The sequence below is a fragment of the Cyrtonyx montezumae genome, unplaced genomic scaffold (genome assembly GCF_038088225.1).
Source record: "Cyrtonyx montezumae isolate F1298 unplaced genomic scaffold, pur_monq_1.0 scaffold_18, whole genome shotgun sequence".
NCBI lineage: Eukaryota > Metazoa > Chordata > Aves > Galliformes > Odontophoridae > Cyrtonyx > Cyrtonyx montezumae.
The window spans coordinates 12898825-12917354 of NW_027071914.1; the positions used below are offsets into that span (position 1 = coordinate 12898825).

At 45.0% G+C, this 18530-nt stretch overlaps 1 protein-coding gene across 2 annotated transcripts in view; it reads left to right on the forward strand.

Moving 5' to 3' along the window:
• Nucleotides 1–14509, forward strand: part of RNF130 (ring finger protein 130) — a 35245-nt gene extending 20736 nt beyond the window's left edge. The window contains exons 6-9 of one of the 2 annotated variants that reach the window (XM_065734750.1): nucleotides 4493–4589; nucleotides 5345–5549; nucleotides 7485–7578; nucleotides 8656–8834. In XM_065734750.1, coding sequence (XP_065590822.1) covers nucleotides 4493–4589; nucleotides 5345–5549; nucleotides 7485–7578; nucleotides 8656–8671 — 412 coding nt within the window. In that variant the 3' untranslated portion in view covers nucleotides 8672–8834. Of the gene's footprint in view, nucleotides 1–4492; nucleotides 4590–5344; nucleotides 5550–7484; nucleotides 7579–8655; nucleotides 8835–13598 lie in introns of those variants that run through there. The other variant, XM_065734751.1, reaches the window with a different exon arrangement.
• Nucleotides 14510–18530: the final 4021 nt, after the last annotated feature.

An 18530-nucleotide genomic window follows, 5' to 3' on the forward strand; every position in this document is an offset into this window, starting at 1 on the left:
CGGGTCTGAAGATGAGTGGTTCAGGTGTTGGCAGTGAAACTGTTTGTATCTGGGGGTTGGGTCAGGTTTAAGGGTTGAACAGCAGGCAGACAAACTCAAGTGTGACCAGCAAGGTGCAGCAGCATTATGTACAGTGTCTGTGCAGTGCTGCTGTGGCTTTCTGAAATGGTGCAAGGGGCAAATGCAGTCTTTCCAACCTTCATACCTCATTTGACATCGATCAGCTACTGTGTAATCTGTCTTTGGTCTCTCCAGTGAAATGGATTCTTGGCCTGAAGACTACTGCTACTTGCTGCATACTCTGTACTGGTGCTTAAAACCTAGCGATTTCTTTTATGCCCTTCTTTTGATGTCTACAGGTTTTCAGTTCATTTCTGTTCTTGAATTATAGGATATTTGCTCTTCGAGAGATGCTGTAAGTGCTTATCCTTCTGCCCGTTAAAATATACCCTAATTGTTGAGTTTTCAGACAGTTATGTCATATATTGTGATCTCAAGTAAAGTGTGTGTGAGTTACGCCCTAGTCCTTCATTTATGAGGAAGATTTGGAAATTAGAGGAGAATCTTCTGGGAACTGTTTACCAGCTCTGAACCATGAGGCTAATGGATGAATTGCCTCTTGAAAAAAGCTGCATTTCTTCTGGAACTGGGGGTAGTACTGTCAGGCTTAAGGGTTTGCAGTGAGAGCACACAAATCTCACTCCTCTGTCTTCTCTGGTGCTGATGAGAAGTCAGCGAGGGGTCCTTGCCCATGGAGAGCCCCCAGCTGATGGGGAACCATCTGCTACCACTGAGCACAGGGCAAAATGGGGGCTGAAGGCTGCTTCACTAGATGAGTGCCCAGCACTACCCAAGCAGCAGATTTCTTGCTAGCATCAGCAGATATGACACAGACCTTCTGACCAGGATGTTTCTGTATTTATTTTACAAGTCCGTTTCCTTCAGACGCCTGCTGCAAGCCATGGTGCTGCAGGCAGAGCCCCCTGCTCACAGCTGGGGGTTGTGCCTGGCTGCTGCCCATGCACAGCTTCCCTCTCTGCAGTGCCCCATCAAGCCTTTTCCACAGATCCTTTTCCATTCTGTTTTTCAAAGGAATCTAAGGTCAGGGAAGGCTCTGACTGCATTCCTGCTGAAGGCTGTACGGTGACTTTCATGTTCACTTTCTAGTTCTCTTTTTGAAATCTCACTTTTCATCTGTTTCACTTCAGCTTTGAGTTAAGCGCAAACCTGTCTTGGTTAGATGGAACATTGAGATGGATACTTTCTAAAAGGTGTTTTTATACTTGTAGAATGAGTGAAGGGGCAACCAGTGCCTGCAGATATGAGCTAGATGAATTTCAGATTGCGTACAGAGCTTTTCAGTGTGCTGAGGTGCCTCTCCTTAAGTCATGTTTCAGAGATTTAAGGCCTTTCTACTTCCTGACATTTCAACCTCTCCTTTTTGGTACAACACGCAAAGGTAGTGTAAAAATAATAACTAGAAAAAAAAACAGTACAGGAGAATCTCAAAGATGGATAAGAAAATAAATTTCTCATGAAGAGAAGGGCTCAACCAAGAGGAAGCAAATGGGCGGTTAGCAGTCCTTCTTACTGTGTGTTTTGAGGACACTATTATCATCAGACAGTAGGAATCACGGACATGTTGGCTGAAAAGCAGTGTTTCCCTTTGATACAAGAATTGTTCTCTCCAGTTAAGTACAGTCTGTCATGCTATCTCTACAGAGAGATGTCTGGTTTGGGCAAATGTACAGCTGATGAGAATGACAGAAACTCAGCTGCAGAATTTGCAATCATTCATGTTGTTCTTCAGAAAGAAATATGCTCAGTACAAGCAGCTTATAGGTGCAGAACATCCTGAATTGGAAGGGACCTGAAAGGATCATCACATCCTTGCCTACAGCTTTTAGTGCATGGGGATGAGGCAGCCTTCTTCCCTGGACTTGCAGTCCTGAAAAGCAGCTCTGTCTTCTGTGGATGTCATTATGTTAGTTAAAATAATGTGAGTCTATGCAAGCACTGGAAGGAATCTAGCAGAAGTCAATCCTCCTGGCTAGTGTTCTTTAATCAGATTGTTCCACTTCAGCATCACACTGCATCTGGGAGATGGAGCACCGGGTAGAGAGCGATCAGGAAAGAGGCAGTGTGAAGGAAAGATAGCGATGAGAGATAAGGGAGGGGGACAACAAAGTGATGAGCTGGAGAAAAGCACAGAGAAGGGCATTGGAAAGGGCAAGAGATGGTTTGGGAAGGAAGACTGCAGTGCAGAAAGAATTAACAAGGTAGAGAACATCTGGCAAAAAGCAGCAAGCTGGTTGGACAAGGCTGAATGTTGACTATGTTAAAATAAATGAGTGTTAAGCTAGATTCTTAGTATTTCCTGCACTGGGCAAAAAGGGGGCAGTGAGTGGTAGAAGTGACTCAGCCAGATTCACATGTGTCTGATTCTGTGCTGCTGCAAAATCTGTTCCTTAAACAGAGCAAAGAGACACTCACTGCTGTCCTTCCAGCAGTGTTTCTGCTGCCAGTGACAATGGCTGTCCCTGTGCCCCTTGTGATCCCAAGCATTTGTGAGGCTTCACAGCAGAACTCAGAGGGTTATGGTGTTTCCTGGGCATGCTGACAGAGTGGAAAAATACCTGCAGCTCACTTGGTGGGTGCCCTGCCCGCATGGGAGGCTTCTGCAGTGCTGCCAGCCCTGCTGCTGGCCAGGTAGTACAGCTCTGGGGCTGCAGCTGTGTCACACTCTGCTCCCAGACTCATGGCTCCCACAGGAGCATCATCCACCACTGTGACCGAGGGCAGCTCGCTGGGAGCTGGGTATATTTATGGTCTTGGGTCACTTGCTATTGACCAAGTGACAGAGGGATGAAGATGGAGGTTTACAATGGCAGAAAATGCAAGGGCTTGCTTTGTCAGACTAATTTTAACAATAATTTGTGTGTTTATTTTCTTAGTTGCTGCATAACTGCTTTAACTCTTGTAAGAGAAAGCCAGACAAAGCCTGAGCCACGATGATGGTATCAGCAAGCTGCTTAAGCAATAGATATACAGCATAAGCAGTAGGCAGAGCCACGCTGATCTAAATCAATAAATAACCTTGGGGGCACTGCTCTTTTTGGAGACGCATTAATAAACGTCCTTGAAGGTTTAGGAGCTAAAAGCAAAGAACAAAGACATTGCCAAAAGAGTTGAACTGTCCTGGTGCACTGAACTCTGTCAAACTGCTAATGACTTGAAGAGAACTTGTAACATTTAGTGGATGCATGTTGGCATCCATATCAGCGTCCTGCTTCCCTTGATCTGAGTGCTTCTGCAGCACTGATGAGCTGATAACAGTATATTAAAGCTGTTCTCGTGCTCGGTGGAGTCCTGATGTCTGCTGTTCTCAGTTTTGTCCTGCTCTCAGAAACAGCCTTTGCGAATTTTAAAAGGAAACATAAACAACTGAAAGCCACAATGTGCCCAACATGGAGAAATGACATCATTGTGTGTTTCAGAAGATTTAAAACCATTTTCTGTCACCCAGGGCTTCTAAACACAGGTTGAAGTTTTGTGAGTAATAAAAGGAATGTGCTAAGAGCTAATAATGGGAAAAATAAAATATAATTTTATGCAAGTTTTTGAACTGTAAGCAGTGCACCTCTCCTGTTCTTTGTGATTGCTGCACTGCCATAGGATACATTGCTAAATTTGCTTGGCAGAGCAGTCCAACGTGTTCTGCAGTGCCTGTTCTTATCATAGGCAGCTGTTTACCCTGGATGGCCATGAGCATTTTCTAAGTCTGAATCACACTGAAAGTCTACCAGTGTATACTCTATTCTTGAGTAAGTGCTGAAGCGTTCTGTGCACCTTGAAAAGCCAGAAGGATGAAAGATATAACTTCTTTAGTGTAGGTATGGTGCAGTCTGCATAGTCCTTCTGTGTTCCGTTGGGTTATATCCATCCCAGTGCAGTTACATCTGTATTCATGTATGTGACTGAGGTGGTGTGAACCAATTCAGAGTGCTGTGTAGTGTGGAGCTTCCTGCTGTGCAAACAGAAGCTCCTTTTGCCATTTCTATTTCTGAAAGGTTTTGGCTTCCTGAGACCAGCATATGATGGACATGCTTTCCTTACAGATATCAAGCAATGCTAATGGTAGGCAAAAGCCTTTCAAAACCTTGTTCTTTTCACTTAGACGTGCTAATTATAAAGCACTTACAAAATCAAACCTAAGTATGTCTGTGGTGACTTTTAAATGGAAATGACTTCTGGTGGATCCGTGATCCTCCTCCCTGATTCAGGACCAGGTTCTGCCTTGAAACTGAGATTGTAACTGGTGGCAAGAGCTTCAGATTTTTATTTCTTTTTCTTACTGCAGTTTACAATGTGCTGGTAATCCTAGAGTGTGTCCTGCTGACTTACAGAAACAATCTAGAAGTGCACTGAAGTAGTCCTTGTGACACAGTATGCTGGTTTGCAAGTTATATATGTGCCTCGTCTGTTCTCCTAGGCATGTTTTCCACAAAGCCTGTGTGGACCCGTGGCTGAGTGAGCACTGTACGTGTCCAATGTGTAAACTGAACATTTTGAAGGCCCTGGGAATTGTGGTAAGTTGGACTGGACAAGCTCTTTTCCCTTCCATCTCTGAGATTTGGAGCAGAAGGAATAATTGTAGGGGTGAAAGGATGAAGGGTGTTCCACTGCTCCTAGTCAAAAGGGTGTGGGGCTGTGTTGTCATTTGTTACCAGGCTTTTTGTGCTACTAATACAGTTAGTTTTTGGGTGGTTGTTTCTTTCCCTGGATGACCATTAAAAATATTCTATTGTGTTCCTATTTATAACATTTTTCTTAATCTATTGCAAGTCTGCTGCGTTTCTCTATAATCTTCCCTTTTCTCAGCTCTTTCAGCCTTCCTTTGTTTTCTCTCTAAGCTCTTGTTCTTACTGTGGTTTCCTGTAGATCTGCTGGCATGTTGAAGCCATGCCCAGAGCTGCAGAATGCCATGGCTGAGGCTGGCAGCCTTTCCTTGGCTGTGCCTTACCCAGCCCTTGGCTTATAGAAATTCAGAGGACTGCTTTTGTTGACTGATTCACAAGGGGATAGACTTAAAGAGGATTTTTCCTGTCTTTCCTATATAAGTAAAAACAGTCAGGTAGGAGCAGTGGGTTTTTTTTTTTTTTTTTTTTTTTGAGGAAAGAAGTAAAGGCAAAAGAGAGGAGCACACTCATTCCCATTTCTACAATGTGATCCAAAGGTAGCTGAGCTGCTGCAGCAGAACAAAGTGTATTCCTCAGTATACGGGTTCATTCCGTGCAGAGTATTCCACTCTGTAACGTGGGATTGCTGTTTTTTTTTCTTTCAGCCAAACATGCCATGCACAGATAATGTGGCCTTTGACATGGAGAGGCTCAGCAGAAGCCAGCCTGCCAGCAGGCGCTCGGCACTCGGCGACTTCACCAACGACAGCTCCCTGAGCCTGGAGCCCCTGCGCTCCTCCGGGATGTCACAGCTTCCCCAGGATGGGGAGCTCACTCCGAGGTCAGGAGAGATCAACATTGCTGTGACAAGTAAGTTTTCTTTGGCTTCCGTTTCAGTTCTATGGCTTTCCTGGGATGAGGCTCTTGCTTTGCACTCCCCTGTGCTGCAGGGCTGTGATAAAAGGTCTTCCTGCAGAAACAGAGGCGACCTCAGTGTCTTTTGGGCACTGCGTATCGAAACGAAAAACTGCCTGCAGCAGTGCCAGCACTTCCATTATTAATCGAGAATCCATTTAGAAACGCACACAGAGAACAGTGGGTGAACTAAAACAGCAGCAGAGCAGCCCTCCTGAATTCAGTGACTGCTGTAAGCTGGATGGCCAAAACCATTTCCAAAGTACTTTACACCCAGTAATTTATACACACGTAAACATTTTCACCAGTTACTACTTCTGCAGTCCTCACAACATTTTTGCATTAAAGAAAAACCGTGTATTGGATATTCCAACATTTGAGTATTGCCCAAATGTCTTAGGACCTCGGGACACTGTTCCTGTGGTTCTTGTTTTTATGGATAAGAGTTTACAGCGTGGGAAATACACACTGACTGGATTTTACCTGCAGTTTTTATTGTATAATGGCTCTGTAACAAGTACGTTGTGGAATTACGTCATTTTTCTGCATGCAGTGGAATCCTGATTTGATGCACGAGTAGTTGTTGTTCTGTCTGAACTGCAAAAATAGAATTCATTCAGTCTTATTTTCTCCTTGTATTTCCCTTATGTGCATCTAAAATCTAGATTTGAAGCTAGTGTCACTGTTTGCTGCTAGTGAAAGCAGTGTAACTGATGCAGTCCATTACAGAGTGTCTCTTCAGACACTTGAGCAAAGTAAATGTTGCTAAAATAACTTCTCACAAAGCACAGAGCCCATGACCAGAAATGTCTAGATGGGAGAAGGAATAATCCAAACATGAAATCTAGACTCTTTGCCAAACCAGTGTATCACATTGGCCTGCAGTGTGCAGCTTCTCATTCAGTGTGTTTTCAGTTGTACTGAACAGACACCAGGGCTGTGTGTATGCTCTTTTCGTTGTCACGGATGGGAAGCTCTGTAGTTCAACTGCAATTTCAACTGCTTGGTTTTACAGAAGGTGCTTTTGCTCTCTGTTCCCAACCATAGCGCTTACCTTGACAGATGGGGTGCCAGGCTAAAATAAGAAATACCAGCAAGAGCTCATGCTGAGAATGTTTATCAAATAAAGCTTTAGGAAAGGCTGTTGAGATGTTTAGACTCTGTGGATGACACATGCATTCTTCGATGCGTATGAGTGAAACCAAAAGCCATATTCAGCAAAGGTGTTTGTATTCCACCGTATTACTGTGTGCTAAATTGATCTCCAGGAGAGAGAACTTTGAATAGTGAACATTCTTTAATAGTCATCTTTATATTTTTAATGTCTGTGCTTACATACTAACATTGAAATTATTTTTCCTGTTGCCTTTCTGTCTATCACACGGAAAATTTTAGTTGATTTACTGTGGAATAAGTGATCTTATCTTATTTTAAAAGTAATATGACATTTGTTGAGGAAGGAGGGGGGTGAAGACACAAGTAAAGTGTGAAAGTATATGGGGTATACCTTTGTGAAGAGACACATCTCAGCAAACCCCAGCCAACCATGACAGTCTTCTTCCTGACCTGGGGGTGAACTGAGATTTCATTACGTTTCCCTCGTTCCTGTATTTCACGCTGTAAAGTAATGGTTCTTTATCACTAATCCTGGGGCTCAGCCAGGAGATGATGTTGTGCCGTGCTTGTTTTCCACACCTTTCTCCACTTCTTCTTTGCTAGCCTTCTCCCGTCAGTAGCTCTGTGGCTAACCTCCTTCTGCTTCGCTTCCGAGTGCCACTCGTGGCTTAGAAGCCCCTTGCCTTCCACCACTGGTGTTTGAGGGGAATGTTGGCATCGCTTTGACATAAGCCTTCTCCCACGAGTGATTTCCTCCCTTTCCTTTGTCAACAGAAGAATGGTTTATTATTGCCAGTTTTGGCCTCCTCAGTGCCCTTACACTCTGCTACATGATCATCAAAGCCACAGCTAGCTTGAATGCTAATGAGTAAGTAAACATTGGCTGTTTCTATACGTTTCTGGTGGGTGTGTGTCATGGGTGATGTTGGGGAGAAATAGCATGAGAACAGGACAAGGAATTAATATATATTATACATATAATGATATAGTTTATATATATAATTAATATATATATGCAGCTTTCAAAATGACAAATGCCTTTTCTGCCTTTCTCAAATGTGAGCCTTCAGCAGTAGGTTCCAAGGTAACATCTGAACTCCTTAACGTGTAGTTAGCTGAATGGTGTAAGGAAATCTCACAAGGTACAGGTGCGGGAGGGTGGAATGAGAATGTGTAGATTTGTTTTTCTAATCACTGGTCTGAGTAAGCGTTGGGTCTGTCATTAAATCCCCATGTTCAGAATTCACCCAGCAGAAGCAGGAATTGCTGCCATCCATCACCTCTGACAGTTCCTGCCTCTATTTCTGAGTCATTTCTTATTTAGAGAATAAATAAATGATTTTTTGTGAGCACTCTTCCAAAAGTGAGAAAAGAAGATATCTAGATGGTTTTATTACTTTTTCTGTTAGGAGAGGGGGAGAGAGAAAGAGAGATGTAGGCAATGATTTGCAACTGCTTCTTGTGTGGATAGAGCTGACCAGTCTTCTGACTTCTCATTTTAAATGCTTGAGAATTGCACTCAACAGACTGCTTGAGGACACTCATTCTTTCTTAGTTTCTTAGTTTTCTCATTGGTGCTTCCCTTCAGACAAGCTGGACCAGAAATGACTGTCGTGTGATTTTTCAGTTGTCTTCCATAGTGCTGTGTGGGCAAGCATAAATCTGTTCTGCTGATATAGGGATTATAGTCTGTAGTATCCACTAAATGTGGTACCTGTGGGAGGTGCATTTCTACTTTCTGTCACAAATCCTTTTGTTGCCTGTTGCTTGATGGGCTCTTTATGGGAAGGGCAAGCTTTGCAAAATGGAGTAGGTCTCTTTAAGTGCTCCAGCCCTGTGTAATTAGCCATTTCTCACTAACTTCCTCTTGCAGGATTTTATTTTTTGAGTATTGGCAGTGCTAACTGTAACATAAATATTCTGTACCTTTTTTTGTGCCCCGCAGAGCAGAATGGTATTGAAGAGGCTTTCCGGATCGTTGCCCTGGGGAGAGACACCTATTTTTATGCTTCATTTATCGATCGTGCAGCACAAGCGTTTATTTAGTACCTATTTTTCATAAAATTTGCTGATGCCAAAGCTTTGTATTAAGGAAAAAAGTGAAGAAATAAATGAACTTTAATAATGAAATCTTAATTCTGAGAGTTTTATTTTTCACGGCCATTGCGTCAGTCCTGTTTGACAGACTCTTGCAAATTCTGTTTTGTCTTCTACATGATTTCATCTCTGCAGATCTGTAATCATCTTTCCTTTTGGGAAATGTTAACAAGTGGAAATCTCACACAGTGTCATTCTTACCCAGCACTGGATTGACCAACTGGTATAACCGGCGATCGCTCGATGCCAGCTTAGGAGGGGGAAAAGGTGTGTGATGGACCTACCTTCACTACAGCTGGAATTTGATATGAAATAACATTTTTATCCTGAAACTCTCCCGTGCCACACTGGAGGACTGCAGTACCATTTCTGTCTTCAGTCACTGCTGAAGGTTGGCAATAGATTTTCCTGACAACCAAATCATAAACCTTCTCTGTCTGCTACTTACGCCCCACCCTTTTTCTGCTAAAAGTGAAGCTAATCTGAACCACTTCTTCCTTCCTAATACTTAGTGAAAAAGTAATGCTTCCTCCCCTGTTGTCTTTGAAGCCCTCACATACCACTGTGGTGTTAACTGCTGATCAGTTTAGGGTGTGAAGCACTGATAGTGGTCTTTACCATAAGACAGAAACTCTATGCAGACTTGTCTCTTCTTGCCACTTCTTTTAACTGGTGAGGAAAGCATCCCTCATCTGCTGTCCTCACTCAGGCTGTTTCACACAAGTTCACTTAAGCAATCGGTGTATGAGTAATTTCCCAACAGTCAAAGCATGCACATCTGCTGCTCAGCCAGATGCTGGGGTTAATGAGGTGGGGGGAAGGTAAGAGATGGGTGAGGACAACAGCGCTGATACAGTTAAAGCCTGAAAGTGGGTTTTGTTTGTTTTTCTGGTGTAAGTATTTGTAATACTTTCTAATTTAATTAAATGAACACAGAGAACCAATTTTGCTGTAAAATTTAATTTTTTTTATGCACTGGGAAATACAGAATTTAATTTTATTTTTTATGTATAGGCACTTTTAGGATTTAGGAATGCAGCCAAAGTATACATTAAACTAGTTGCTTAATTCTTATTTGTCCAGCAGGTTGCGGCTGAGAAGGCAGCTTTTATAATTGGAAATGAAGTATGTGATAGCTTCAGTACATTTAATACAATTATTTCTCATTGTGTCCTTGTGAAAGTTGGAAAGAAACGTGAAGACAGCAGTGCAATAAGTGTGTACTGAAAGCCTGGAAAACCCTGTTGTAGTCACAGATGAATGGAGAAGCCTCAGCCATATGGTGTCTGAAGACTGTCTCCTTGAAAATGCAGTGTTCTGTCACCTGAGCTTGTTGCCAAAGCATGGAGGGAAAAGGGGAGAGCGTGGTTTAGGGTACAGGCCGTGAAATAAGAGCTGTGTATTTTCAGCTCTTTCACACCAGCAGTATGATTGGTGAGTTTGGCCTTAACCGAGAGCGTGTTGAACTGTTTGGGATGGAGTGTTCTGGTTGTATTTCTGCATGAGAAGTTGTGCCAGGGCTGCAGAGCCACCACAGCTTATGGCTGGGTGGCCCTTATTCTCCATCCTGAGAGTGTCTGAGCATTTCAGGATAGAAAGGTAATATCAGCTGATGCTTCCTACCCATGCATCTGCAGTGCTGTCTGCAATTCTTGGCCTTTCAGCTATGCCTGCTTCTGTAGCCTCTTAGGACAGGGATGAATTCCAGGCTAGTGGGCTTGTTTTCAAACTTCAGTTATCTGGAAAGTTCATCCAACTATATAATGAGGGATAGTGGTGAAGGACATCAGGGAGTTCATTTTCAGTTCATCAGAGTTGATCGCAGACCTCCTGTTTGTTTTCTCCGTGCTCAAGGGATAAATCTTAATCTGCCTTTGTAAGTGTACAATGGGAGAACAGATTCAGAAGCTGAATTTGGAGCTGTGGATGTTTCTGCTTGACCTTAAAGAACATTTATTCAGTAAATCTAACTAGACTAATGCCATGTTTTTGAACACTGGGCATGTCCCAGCCAGCAAATGAGCTAGCCTGTGCTGCTGGGCTCTTCCAGGCAGGCAGCAAAGAGGGATGGCAGTGGTGGCTGTGGGCAGTGCACACTGAGCCTTCTGTCTTCGGTTACAAGAAGAGCATAGCTGGGTCACTTTGCCCTGCTGACTCCACTTCCCCCTCTGAAAAATGTGGGTGATGATACTGATCAAAAAAAAGCACCGAACCGCAGCTGGAATTTGAGCCTTGGCAGGCTGATGGGAGCTGTGGCGTGCTCTGGTGTCTTGCCCATGCTGCCCTCCTTGTGGAGGTCAGGAAGCATTGTATGGGAACAGCCCTGCTCGTTGCTGGTTGGCCATATGGTGCTGGTCATGATGGAAACTGATCATGATCTGACTTAAGCATTAAGAAAAGTATATCTGATTCAGCAAACTGAGCAAAGAGACATGTTCTGTTTCGTGAATGTCTTTCATCTACAGGTAGGTAGGTAGATTACATACTTCCCTTTTTCTTTAAAGGGTTGAGAGGTGTGGTCTAGCACGCCCATAATCCTGGTGAAAGGAGTAACGTCAAAAAGATTACATGGAACAAAAAATAATGGGGAGAGATGCATTTAGAGAAAGGCTGAATGATGTGTCCCGCGTGTGGTACGAAAGCAAAGCAGCCTGAGTCTGTGTGCAGCCTCCTGGAGGTGGGTGGGCTACAGTTCTGCTGCCAAGAAGCAAAAAAACCATTGCAATAAGGAATTTCAGAGGTGTTGGACATAGAGGACTCTTTTTCAGAATAATTTTAAGTTGTTGTCAGATGACCTGCCTGCCTGTTGGTGAAACCTCTCCCTTGGAGCAGTTGGAGTGGAAGTGTCCCCGTGCAGAGGAAATGAGTGCTGCTATCTGCTTCCTTATCCGTTGTTTGATTTCTGCGTACTGAAAACAAAAGCAGCGCCGAGCTTTCAGAACCCCTTTTGTTTCAGCATTGGCTGTTCAGTGTGAAAGGTTTCAGTGGGTGGAGAAGGGTTTGAAACAAGCAGTACCCAGAGCTTATTTCAACTCGGCCATCACCAATTAGATGGTCTTCACCTGCAACACAGAGCCAAATCAAAATCAGTTTTATCTGCTGTAGTTCTGCAGTAGGGTTGCTTATTGTTTGTTTGATATTGTTTGTTTGAAGAGGATGATCCACCTGGAGGTCATCGTTCCAAGTCAATATTTAAAAAACAAAAAGCAAAAACAAACAACGCTTTATTTTTTCCATTTAAGCACAGCCCAATTGAAACCTTTAGCTTTGGGACAAGTTTCAGATCTAAAAGGTGGGTTTTGGTGATACCCCAGTGAGCGTTTCTACAAAGTGTGTGCCAACGTAGTACTCCTCTTCCAAACACCTGCACGTGTGCTCTTGCACAGTGTAACTGCTCATTTCTTTTCTGTCAACTGTGTGATCAAAAATGAATTCATTTACTTCTGAGAACTTTCAGTTCTCAGTGAGAATGGCGGAGGAATGACTTTGTCTTTTCTGAGCCTCTTTGCGGTGAGTGGGAAAGAAGGAAGAGCTGTGTTGAGGACCGTGGTATCTGGATTCTTCCCTTGTACCTTTTGTAAGCTCTTTGTTCTAGAATGGCGTGGGCTGCACCCAGAATTTGTCAGAGAAGGGAGGAGTTAAGCACCTTAATTCTCCCAACTGAAAGCCCCTAAGCTCCTTCCTCCACGGATGCCTGGAGGTGGAGGTACCCAGTTTGCTGAGTGCCTCCTCGATGAACTTGGAAGCTCTTCAGTTGCCTTGAGTTTGGCTCATGTGGGTGCTGGGTGTATTGTAATCTAAACAGCTTTGCTCCCAGCTGATCCCTGCTGGGATCGAGAAACCAGCTAATGACATACCTTGGCTGAGGGCCTGATCTGATAGATGTTTCCAGAGGGAACCTTGTGTACGCCAGCAGGGCTGTTTCCTCACAAAACACACGTGGACTTGAAGAGCAAGCTTCTGTCAGCAGCAATGTGTGCTCGCTTTGAGTGTCACTGCTGTTGCCAAGAGAAGAGGTCTTTATGGTTCTTAGTAAGCAAATGCATTGGTGCCTCTTTCCAGATGATTGCTGCCGTGCATAGTGCAGGACACAGGGCACCCAGCAAAGTTTCTGGCTCTGTGAGGCTGTAAAGCAACAGCAAGGCGCAGTGTGAACCTCGGGCTTGCCCCAGCCTTGCTCTGACTTGATCTGTGTTATCTTGGAGCACTGCTGATGGAGGGGTTGCTCATGCATATGAAAAGCAGTGCTTGGAAGAAGCACGATGGAGGCAAAGCCCTGCAGCACCTCCAGATGGGTGGGAGGGGTCTGAAACATCAGCTATGTGTTGCGAAGACATTGGGACAGAGATGAGGTGTACTGCAGTGCCAGGCCTGGTGGGCTTGTGGGACCTTGCAGCCCCATGGCCAGGCCTTCAGCGTGGCACAGTGGATGGAGCATATTTAATCTGTGGAAGAAGACAACGTGTGGCCTCATCCAGGCCTTCGGCAGCCAATTTTTGTCACTGAGCAGGGATGTGACAGGAGGCAGCAGTAGGCCTGGCCCTGCCATCAGAGCCTGGTGCACCTCAGTGCCTGGTGGTACTGAAGTAGATGGTGATTTTCCTGCATTTTCACAGCTTGCAGGCTATGCTTTCTCCTTTACCATCTGCCCCCCACAACTGTTGTTGCTTTGTGTTAGGAGGGGTCGGTGTTGTCCACACATTCAGTGTTTGTGGTCAGAACGCACACACAAGGATGCTTTGCTTGGTTCTTATGCCTGTCCCTAACCAGGTTTTGTTCTCCCTCTTGTAGGCAGCCACTTCTTTCATCGCAATTCTCTGTCCCCTCGAAGTCTGGTCTACGAGAGCGAATTTTCCACCATCGAGCCCGCTTTGGACATGTATGATGAGAACAAAACCTGAAAGGAATCCGCATTCCTTCCTGGCCCTCTTTCTGTTGTTTTCATTTCTCATTCCTATTGTTGTGTACTCTTTCCATGGATCTCCTTTGTCTGAAGAAGAGCTGCTTTTTCCAGAACACGAGCCTGCCTTCTAGGTCACGGAGATGAAGACAGCTGTGGCGGTTTCTGCGGGTGGCACCTCTGAGCACAAGCAAGGTTGTCTGATGGAAGTTGCTGAGTAACAGCATGGGAGCTGCGTGGACCCAGCCTCGGTGGTGCAGAGAGGCTTTGTGGTGGTCCTGAGAGTTTGTTTTGTACTGCAATTGCGTCTCCTCCATAGGCGTATGCTGGTTTTAACGGTCCAAATTGTTGGGCAGCGTCAGAAAGGGAACTAGTTGTGAAAGGAGCTGGCCAGTGACTGGTAAAAGCACTCCACATAGCTTGGTCAACCCATAACCTTACTGTGAGACATCCCCTTCCAAGAGGGACCTTCCAAGTGCGCTGAGTTTCCAACGACCTGCTCACCCCTGGGCGACAGCACGCCGATCTGATGTCGTGCAGCAGAGAGGCCCCGTGTTTGCAGACAGATTTCAAGGAACTTGATGCTTCCGCTTTTTGAGGGTTTTTTTTTCTCCATTTCTATTGAAGCAGGAGAAAAGTGGCCTACACAGAATACATTTTTGGTCCTTCCGTGTGCTCCAGTCACATGAGTCTCTTTCTGCAGAGAGGACGTTCACAGAACCAGCACTTGATCTACCTTAAAACCGTTAGACTTTCTGAAATATGCAGGAATCTAATTCACTTTCTTTCTCACTTTTTTTTTTTCTTTGGAGGGGTTTAAAAAAAATAATCGACCAAATTTTTCACTGGGATTTTTTAAAAGAGCCAGCATGTTGGCATTACGCAGAGAAGAAAAGAGGTAAGCTTCTTATCCTCTTCTTACACAGAGATCTGCAGCAGTTAACCAACAAACAGGTTCTCTCAGCTTTGCCCTTTCCCACTGACATCAATAATGTGAATGCAGAAAGCAGAGGAATAAAGGAAAGCAGCGACTGCTTTGGGACTGAACGGGAAAAATCCATTTTTACCGGAGCGTGCTGGAAGCAATGGGGAAATAAAGATTGGTTTTAAGCTTCCAAGTGTGTAACGTGGAGATGGAAAGCTGAGTTTAGACATCCATAGAGCTCCTCCTGGACAGTGCGGAGCTGTTTGATGAACGTTAACATTTTCTCCATTGCAGTCTCAGTTACTGTAGATGTAGAAATGCGTTTGTGTCCTTGTAGTATGAAACATAGCTTCATCTATACAGGAAACCTGAGAAATCTGTAAGTCAAAAAGAAAGGTAGGTAAGGCATTCCCTGCCGTGCGTTGTCAGCTTTTGCTACAAGCAGAGGATCTTCCCCTGCTCTTTTTTTTTTTGTTTTTACTGTATAATGGCCTGTTTAATGTGCATCCTTGCCTGAAGTGTGGTTCAGCTGTGTCTTTAACACAGAGGTTTAGGAGAAAAAGGAAAACATGGCTCTGCAAAATGAGGAAACCATCCTATTCACAGAGAGTGCTTTGACTTCTGTTGCTGTGTGTCAGCTTCATTTAACCTGGTAATTCGAGGAGGGGTGGTATGAAGTTCAGAGAGGCTTTTCTCATGATGCCCACGTTTCCATTTACCACGTGCACTTTCCTTGTGATCCAGCCAACTTTAGAAGGGTGCTCACACCCCAGGCTTTTCAAGAGCACAACTTCAGTGCCGCCTTCCCCACCCAAGCAGCGAGGATGTGGAGCCCCATTGCCGGGGGAGCAGTCTGGTTGGCAGCAGGCATTGCTTTGTTGCTGTGTGCATGGAGCAGGGGTGCGGGTTGAGCAGCCCTGACTCCGTCATTGCATCTGCCAGGCAGCAGCAGGCAGGGTGCTTCCGAACAGAAACATCCGGAATCAAAAGCACCGTTGCTCTAGGGTGTTTTAGGGCTTGTTTTTGTCAGTGTTGAGCAGCTGGTTTGCAAAAAGCCGTGCCCAGGGGTTTGCAGTTAAACAGAGTGAAGTGTTGTGGCTCCTGCTTTAGCTGGGCTTGGTGGGATGCGATACTCTGTGCTCTGCCCAAGGCCACAGAGGACTTCACCATGGTGCATTTTCCCTACGCAGAAGCACCCAAGAGGTGCGTTGTGCCACAGCAGGGTGGTCGCAGCCCTGGCATTAAGACCAGCAAGGCACAAGGAGCGAGCTGTGGGAGCGCTGCCGGCCACTCGGGGTGCACTGTGCTGGGCACCCCTGGGTGCTGCCCTGCTGGGCACTGCTCCGGTGCTGGGGCTGTGTTGGGAAGTTCCCCGTGCTGTTTCCTGTTTTGCTTGGCTTCCCTCAGCATGGGGTTGGGTTTGTTTTGAACGAAGCACACAGCTTTGCACCAGAGTGGAGGAGGACAGCTCAAAAGCCAATGGAAATTAAAATGAATGTTAGCAACTACAGAGCCTCAAATGGCAAATTAATAAATAACGTCATCTATATTTGATGAAATCTCCCTACTTCTAAAGTACCTTTTCAGAGGAATGGGGGATAAGGATTGCCTCCCAATGGTGCTGACGGGATTCTGACGTGCTGATGTGAAGGTCTCATCTTTCAGTTGACTATAGATGATCTTTTCCAACCTGAGTGATTCCCTGAGAGGCAGCTGGGGCTGACGGTTGTGTAATGGACGTTGTGGATTTGGAAGTTCTTGCAACACTGGAAACGTTAAGTCTGGTTGAAGCAACCGATCCCTTCGTGCGTGCTGGGACGCGCCGTGCCTGGCGCTGTATTTAGGATGGGAAAGAGGCAGCACAGCAGCATGGGAGATTTTTCTGAGCTGTGCTGGTAAGTTTGAGATGTTCCTTTTAATATTAATCAGTACATTTAAAAAAAAAAAAAAGCTTGGTGAGCATCGTTGTTCTTGTTCTACTGCAGTGGTGCTTTGTATGGTGGAGTCACTTCATAGATGTAAGGTAGATGGCAGTCTACCATGAACTGTAGTGCCAGTATCTTGGGAAATGGTTTTCTAAGGTTAAAAAAAAATTGTTTTTTATCAGAAGACATTAATTTTATGACTTCTACGTACAAAAAACCCTTTTATGTTTCCCTAAGCAATCTAAACCCAAACTGCACTGTCCCTTTCCCTTTTCCACATCTCCTGTTTTTGGAAGTTCTGCATGTTCCCATAAGACATTTGTAAAGTTGAGGTTTGCTTGTGTTCTTAGAGGATAACTGCCAGTAAAAAAACTGGCAAAAAAGACTGTAAGTGTGCTTTTTTATCTATACTACTAACATTAAATATTACATTTGAAGCATGGTAAAATTTACTTAATGCCACTCACGAGTACTCCCTGCTCATGTGTTGGTGCCTGTTTGCGCTGCCCCATTGCTTCTAGGATGCTTGCCTTGGCATGTGAGGGTGATTTAGGAATAGCCAGCTATCCTACATAAGCCAAAGACAGACAAATAGTTAAGTACATGTGATTAGGGCTATCCTATGGGGTTTCTGCGCATCTGTTTTTGTTTGGACAGGGAGGATGGGGCAGCAGGGCTGAGCTGACTTACAGCATTAGCTAAACTGCTCAGAACACATCTTTTTGCTCCAATAATAATCATCTGGTTTTCACAACAAGGGAAGTTGCATGGCACCACACACACTAAGGCACTAAGGTGGGACTGCCGTGCTGCTCCCAGCCGCAAGGTCCTCATCTCCCCAAGGCAGTGCTCAGCTCCTTATCACCCCTTGCTGCACATCTGTGTGGCCTCATTTTCCAGCCTTAGCCATGCAGAAGGGTGCATGCTGTGCTATGACAGCTTGCACACGTGTTGTTAAATTTAAAATCCCATTGCTCCTTTTCCTTCCCTGCCTGGCTGCAGGGGAGGGCTGAGAGATGCTCCAGTTACCTGCACTGGGGGAAAATCAGGAGAAAACTGCTTGGAAAGATCTTGGAAATAATCAAGAAAAAAGTGATGCCTGCTCTTGGATTCGCCTCCAAAATGGGCAAAGGGAATGCGTGGGGTGGGGGCTGCTGCTCAGGTGCACATTTGGCACTGCCTGCATGGAGCTGGGTGCTGGGGCTGTGCACTGAGGGCTGCCTGCTGGTTCTTTATACAATAACACCCACAGTCTCCAGGTGTGGAGGCCCAATGGCATAAAGCGTTGCCCTCAAATAGTTCCTTCCCCAGAGATTAATAATTAAGCATTCATATTCCTGCAAAGCAAGAAGTGTGTAGGGTTTTGTTAAAAGTTAGAGCTGTTTAGAGTGTTTTCACTGCAAAGCTGAGGTGTAACTGGAGGGAGATTTTGCAGCCCAAAAACACGTCCCAAAGGCCCTCCCCAGGAGCACCTGCTTTTGGCCACGGCTCCGACTATGCACCACATCCACTGGAACAGGGCAGAGAAATCCGGGGCTGCTGTTGGGACTGGGGCACAGCAGCAAACGGGGAACGAAATCACAAACACTGCTGGTGTGTGTGCAAAACAGCAGCATGCTGGGCTGGTCGCTGCGGGGGGATGCTCGGCCCTTGGGAGGGTCACTTGGAACTCCCTGACCTATTTCGATGTAAGTATAACACTGTATCGTAGTTACGTGGTATATGCCAATATGTTAATAGTGTATACCTATTAGGGTTTGCTAATGTACTACATTTCAATAAAAAGCAATTTAAAAGTACGTGGTTTGCAAGCTTGGTGTCTTTAAATGCTGTGCTCTGAGGGTGCTGTGGCACACTGATGAAAGGTCACTTTCCAAATCCTGTTTTTCTGACTGTATAGAAAACATCGTTTTATTTTGCCATATCAGTGCCTGGAAGCGTCAGGCTATTTAGCTGTGGTCCAAGGGGGCCCA